Source organism: Nestor notabilis, unplaced genomic scaffold (assembly GCF_000696875.1).
Source record: "Nestor notabilis isolate BGI_N333 unplaced genomic scaffold, ASM69687v1 scaffold6430, whole genome shotgun sequence".
NCBI lineage: Eukaryota > Metazoa > Chordata > Aves > Psittaciformes > Psittacidae > Nestor > Nestor notabilis.
Window position 1 is genome coordinate 52,483 of NW_009909601.1, and position 6,533 is coordinate 59,015.

Here is a 6,533-nt window from a genome sequence, read left to right on the forward strand (position 1 = left end):
GTCCACAGTACAAGAAGCGGCAAAAGCCTTTTATTTGCTGTATAATTAGTGTCATTAGAAATATGATTGGTAAAAAAAACAACGTACAAGTCCACACAGAAAGGAAAGCTTAATAAAAACCAAAGAGCACTGAAGACTTAAAAAAATAAAAATAAAATAATAAAAAAAAAAAATAAAAGAAGAGACTTAAGTGAAGACTTAAAAAAAAGAAAACCAAACCAAACCAAGCCCCCAGATTTTTCTTTACTAAGTCTTCCAAAGTTCTGAACAACAGCTTCTTTTGGACACTACAGATGGTAACAAATCTTCCTACCACTTTGCATCAGAATGTCCTCCTCCACTCTTGTTGGACTGCTGGCTTCGAATCACTGAAGTGTGTTGTAGAGTGTGAGAAGGGAACTAAACACAAGAACACAACCTGTTCACAGGAGATAACTGCTTCCATGCAACTGTTCTGCACATGCAAAGGCATAAAACTTACTCAGCAAACACTATCTTTTAAAAAAATCACTTCAAGTCATAACAATGCTTCACTTTAATTCCTGTATTTTCAAAAAGGTGGTAGAAGTACTGCATTTTTTTTTTTAAACAATAACATGCTTCTCCTCCTTCAAACAGAAAATATCTTTAATCTTTGAAACAGAAAGATTTTTTTCTGACATTGAAATGACCAGACAATCTTATTTCATGGAAGTAACAAATGTGTTTCTGATGCAAGAAGTTGCCACAATGATTATTTGTAAACATTATACCCACAACAGTAAGTACATCAAAACCCCACACTTCCACCTTAAAATAAACCACAAAGCTTTGACATGAAATACATAAAAAGTTTATTATGTATGTACCCCATTTTGTTATCTGGAGGAGAAAATCTGAGGCAACAGTTTGGTGCAGTACAGAGAAGCAAAGCAATATACAGTAGCTGCACACAGCTTGATTGGTTTCGGATCACAACTAAATACTCTTACTATGACCGTTAGTACAGAAATGTTCTGTAATTATTAAAAATGAGAAGTATTACTCTCATGCTGTACAGTCTTATGTTTCTTGGTTAGAAAAGAACAACTGATTGAGTTTGAATCTTTCACACCAACTCGCTTGGCTGTTGCCTCTGGAATGTTCAGCACAAAGGTTAAGCTCCAGACATAATTTAAGTGCTTTTCATGTGCAAACTGTTACTGGCTAAAGCTTTCAAAGTACATTTAATTACAGATATGAACACCCTGTAAAGATATGAGGATATGATAGCAGACCCAGAGGCCAATACAGATTCTTTAAGAGAAATGCTATGTTCCACTGCAGTAGTTCTAGTCCCTGATTAGGTCCTTCCAAAGAGAGGGATTATTTCAATTGTAGGAGATAGACCACTCTTTGACAGAAGCATCATGGGATGTTGTTACCAGAGTGTGTTCATCCAGCCATGCCAAGCCGCTTACATGATGTAGCCTGTGTGCATCTGTACGGCAGTGCAAAATAACAGAAGAGAATTAGGAAGGTGAGGCTGACAAAACAACTTTAGTACATATTCCAGATATGATTTTCAGCTGTATTAAACAGTAGCTTTATATTTTAAAAAGTGACTACAAAACAACAGAAGAGATCTGGCTACTGTAGCTACACAAAGATTAATGTAAAGGCCAAATTAGCTTGGGAAAACATTCAAAGCTTAATTCTAGAAAGCAGGTACTGTGTTGGATTTCGAGAACTACTAGCAACTCGCAAAAGTAATCTTTTGAAGGAAACATACCTGGTATCTTCACTCTGGTCTCTGGATCACTTACAGTCCAAACATATACCATCATGTCCATGCCCCCGGAAGCAAAGTGTTCATTGTCAGGAGACCAGGCAATACAAACAATTTTTGCATGGTGTCCGTAAAAGACATTATGTTCCTATTTGAAAGTTAAAGAGACAGTGTTACTTCATTAGCTTAAGCTCCTTCAGGAAATCCCTGGCTTTTAATTTGTAGCATTACAAGAAGCTACTGCAATAGTTCAGACAGTGTACATCTCTGTACAGATGGATGCTCTAAACAAACCAGTTAGTGGCTTCATTTTATGCTATTTATTTAAACACTTATCAGGCCAATAAAATCCAAGCCTTTTGTAAAAAGAGCTAAGACTTCTTCTATGAAAGCTGGATCTGTAAAGTGCATATGCAATAAGTCACTTTTCGTTTAGAGACTTTTAAAATAATCCCACAGATGTTTCTAAAAGGAAAATTCTTTCAAATTTCACTTAGAAAATGGAACGTTTTTGTGAAATGCCATCTGCATTTTTTTACTTCAGTGTGATTTCAGTTACCCTAATGATTTTACAGGCTGATACACATACTGACTACTCAGCCAAAAACTGGAAACTGCCCATTCTTTGGTTCTTGGTTAAGACTCTAAATGGAGGAATAAAGCAAGATTCCCTGCCCTAATGCATCCCTTTCATTGCTTACTTCTTACCGAGGTAAACTGTGTGCCACAGCCAGCAGATTTTTTTTGCCGAGCCTGCTTTATTTAATTCAATTTTGTTATACTACATGATTCTTATCAAGCTGAGCCATTTTACAGAAAGGCACACCAGTTCTCTAAGAGGCATGCATGTACTTTGTTGATTTTCCCCCACTTAAAAAAAATAAACGAAAAAACAAAAAAAAAAACCCCTCAAAACAACAAAAAAAGAATCCTCCCAAAAAAACCCAACCCAACCAACCAAAAAACCTCACACAAAAAGAAACACCCTGCCACGCTAATGATTCAGCTGGTCAAAATAAGGAACATGCATTACTTTGTACTGATTACTTTATAATCTTTTATATTTAACTACTGCTGGCCTGTGGAGATCCAACCCTTCCACCGTGTGTTTGCTATTAGATGGGTTTGAGTGTTTTCCCAGTAGCCAACCCATGCTGTAAATTTCCTCACCTATTCTTATGATGTGGAAGCTCCACAAAGGCTGTTGTGAACAAAAAGTGACACTAACTAAAAATACCAGTTAAACAGTCACAACAATATCAAATAAACATCAGTGATTTAAAAATTAAGTGTCGGCTACTGCACTATATTTCACCACAACAGGTTTAGACACGAAATGCCAGTCAGTTTCTTTTTAAACAACTATTCTTACCGCATAGCCATCAGCGACACTAAAGACAGTGACAACTTTGTTTGCATCACAGACTGCAAGAAAGGCACCATCGTGAGAATATGCCAGGTCAGTAACAGGACCCTTAGCTTCCAAAGACTTCTCATCATTTTTCAAAGAGGTTCCTTGGATTGAATACAACCGGACATTCCCATCCTGCAAATTAATAGTGAAAAAGGGGAAAACGTACAAAAATCACTTTGCAATAGAAAGAGGAAAGCTTACTGAATTTCAGGAATGTTTTGCATCAGCTCTATCTGGTAGTGCTTACTTTAAAAACTAGTTTAAAGAACCTGTCATTTATGCTGGCTACAGTCCACCAAGTCTAGAATACAGACATGGTTTCTAGAATTTACCTACTTCAAGTATATACTCAGTAACAACGATGTGACAATTCAAAACCAGCAAATATAAGATAAAAAGTTAGGTGACAATGGCAGGAGAACCCGGGGAATTAGAAGTCTAGGAATACCTATTACACATAATTTACTTATTGTACTATTGCTGTTACAAATTGCCACTTACTACCTCTCAACACATCTCCTAGAGTTAAATGTTTCTGTTACTAGTTACAATGTTCAAAGCAATACAGCTTTAGGAAGTACAATCTTACCGCTCCTCCCACTGCTGCTGTACCTCCTCCAGGGTGAATGGCTACAGCTTCTGGCTCATAGCCAAGGTCATCCATTGCAAAACATTTTTTCTTATCTTTCATCAAGACAATCTGCAAATAGAAAACTAGAAACTAAGACCCTTCTTTAAAATGCCCAATGCAAAACTATGACTAAGCCACAAAGTTTAGTCATAAATACACTCCCAATTGCTCATGACTCTACTATAATCTTAAGGGAATAGTTTCATTTTTTTTTTTTATTAAAAGAAATAAATGCCTACGTGTGGTGAATAATTAATCTGCTGTACTGGAGTACCTATGTGCTCTAAATTAGGTAGTGCAAGGCATGTTCTACTGTCTTCAGCTTTGCCTCATTTGGTTTGAGCATGAACACCACGGACAAAACAGCCTTTTTAGCAATGCTTACTCCATTCCTGGTTTGCTCCTTAAGAAAGGGAGGCAGGACCAAATCAGCAGCAAGTTAATATTGCAATGTTAAGTTTTAAGGGCTACTTTGTATCCAGTTCTACACCATGGACAACTGGAATTATAACTCATGTGGAAAACAAGTTTGGACAACCCTACTCAAAAGTTCTAAGCATAAAATCAGCATCCATAGAGAAGGCATGAATCATTTGAAGTTAAGCATGCTTTGATACACGATAGCCTTGGTGCAATGTCTCTAGTTTTGCGTGATCTTAATATTACTGGCAAGCAAGCTAGAGCTACGTATGCTGTACAACAGCATTAGTTAATTGGCTATTGGATTAGTTACAAAAACACATAATGCAGGAACAAGACATCCTTTCCCCAGAATCACAGTACTGAACTGTGATGAGGCAAGAGCATGATTCAGATGCTGTATCCTTCTAGCACAACGCTGTACTGATAACAAATTCTGATGCATTCACACAACCAACCATGTGAGATTTAAATCTATACATAAGACTGTCAAATTGGTACAGGATGAGAAAAAACAAGCCTAGCAAGTATCCTACTGAATTATGTTCCCTATAGCTCTCATTAGGAAATTCTACAGATGTGCAAGGTGATCCTATACTAAACAAGTTTGTTTGAAACTATTGTGTTACCATACACAGCACTGTTAAGAAAGCAATTGTGTTGATAATTCACAAGTTAATACTTACTTGTCCAATGCATAGAACTATAGTATAGCCACCAGGACCCACAGCTAAACATTTTGGCTGAACATCCATCTTCACAGCATCCTGGCCACTGGAAGAAGGTGCGCCAAAATGGAGAAGCATGAAGGACAAGGCAGAGTAAGTTACACATATTCTTGGTCATTAGTATCATTAGTATTAGCTGAATAGGCAATTCTAAGTAATGATAGGCATAGAATAATTTTAAGGGTTTTTTTTTAACAATCTGCAAAATTTCCTTCTGTTTACTGTTTAAAGTATTAGTATCTTGATCAAGTAGTACAGCTGCTAAGTGAAAGTCAATGTTACTACACTGGAGTTCATTTATTTTTCTTTAAACTAATTGGTGATCTTAATAGATTTCTTTGAAGTTTTTTGCTTCAATTGTGGCTTCCATGAAGAAACAGACATGTCTTGCCCTTCCTAACCACATTTATCACCAATATTCTTGGGTATTTATGAATCAGAAAGTGGGTACCCTTTCCACAGTCTCCTAACTAAACCACCCGATACAAGATTGATCTCTATATAACCTGTGGAAGGGATGAGACAAATTGAAAAGTCTGGGATGCATTTCTTGTTGTCACAGAAAAAAGGAAGGTTGGTAAAGCAATCATTTCTATACGGTTTCCATGGTAACATAAAACCTGAATAAACTGTAGCATAAATTTCTTTGCCATATAAGTCAACAAAACTCTTGCTGTAAAATAATTAAGGCTGCAGTGCTACAATAAAAGCCAACATTTTAACTAACCTGTAGTCCCTCTTGCTAAGGTTGGTGTAGCGCACAGTATCATCCATACTGCAGGTGACCAGTTGATCCATTTCATCCACTGCCATTCTAGAAACCTGGTTTGTATGACCTTTCCCAGAAAAGCCATCATTCTCTCCAGTTTCAGAATCCCAATAATGTGCATAATAGAATTAAGGAACATTTGGATTTACTGGTGCAGTCAGATACAGCATCATAAAAAGGTAAGTAATTGACCAAATAGCTAAGGTTAGAAGGTATCTCTTCAGATCATTTAGTCCAACCTGCTGCTCGAATCAGTGTCAGCTACAAAAGGCTGCCCATTCCGCTAGGTTTTGAGTATCTCTAAGGATGGAGGCTCGACAATCCAGGGTTTGGTCAACCTCACACCCTCAAAATATTTATTACATGAACCTCTGGTGTTCTGTAATGAGCTAAATGACCACAAACAGCAGCAAATCCTGGAGCAATTAGCATCAGCTCTGAGAACAGGAAATACTTTTTAAAGAATAGTAATTAGAAGTCCTGCAACACTGGCTTTCCCTGATGCTATACGTTAACATCAGTTTGAACTACTAACACTATACTACAAGTTTGTAAAGACACAAGTCCTGTATTTACTACAATTTATGCCAATGTGACACCATTTTAATGCTCCACAGCAGGCAGGATGAAGGACTGCGGTTTTATTTATAAGCTTCAGAACACTGAAGAAAAGCCAACAGTCTTCTAGCTGAATATATCCCACCCTCCCCCTTTAACTTGCCCTTTGCAAACCAGGCTGCATTCCCAGTGTTTTGCTCCAGAAACCAAAAGGACTGAAATAAAGTCTCAAAAGTAGTACGAGTTCTCTTCAGCACGAAAGTCAT

The 6,533-nt window shown here is 37.2% G+C and overlaps 1 protein-coding gene across 1 annotated transcript in view; it reads right to left on the reverse strand.

Moving 5' to 3' along the window:
- Nucleotides 1–520: 520 nt before the first annotated feature.
- WDR1 (WD repeat domain 1) overlaps nt 521–6,533 on the reverse strand; it is a gene marked incomplete at its 5' end in the record, with an annotated part of 19,171 nt that continues 13,158 nt past the window's right edge. The window contains 6 exons of the mRNA XM_010012253.1: nt 521–1,459; nt 1,751–1,895; nt 3,120–3,293; nt 3,751–3,861; nt 4,899–4,986; nt 5,668–5,824. Of these exons, the coding sequence (XP_010010555.1) occupies nt 1,350–1,459; nt 1,751–1,895; nt 3,120–3,293; nt 3,751–3,861; nt 4,899–4,986; nt 5,668–5,824 (785 nt within the window). The remainder of the gene's footprint in view (nt 1,460–1,750; nt 1,896–3,119; nt 3,294–3,750; nt 3,862–4,898; nt 4,987–5,667; nt 5,825–6,533) is intronic.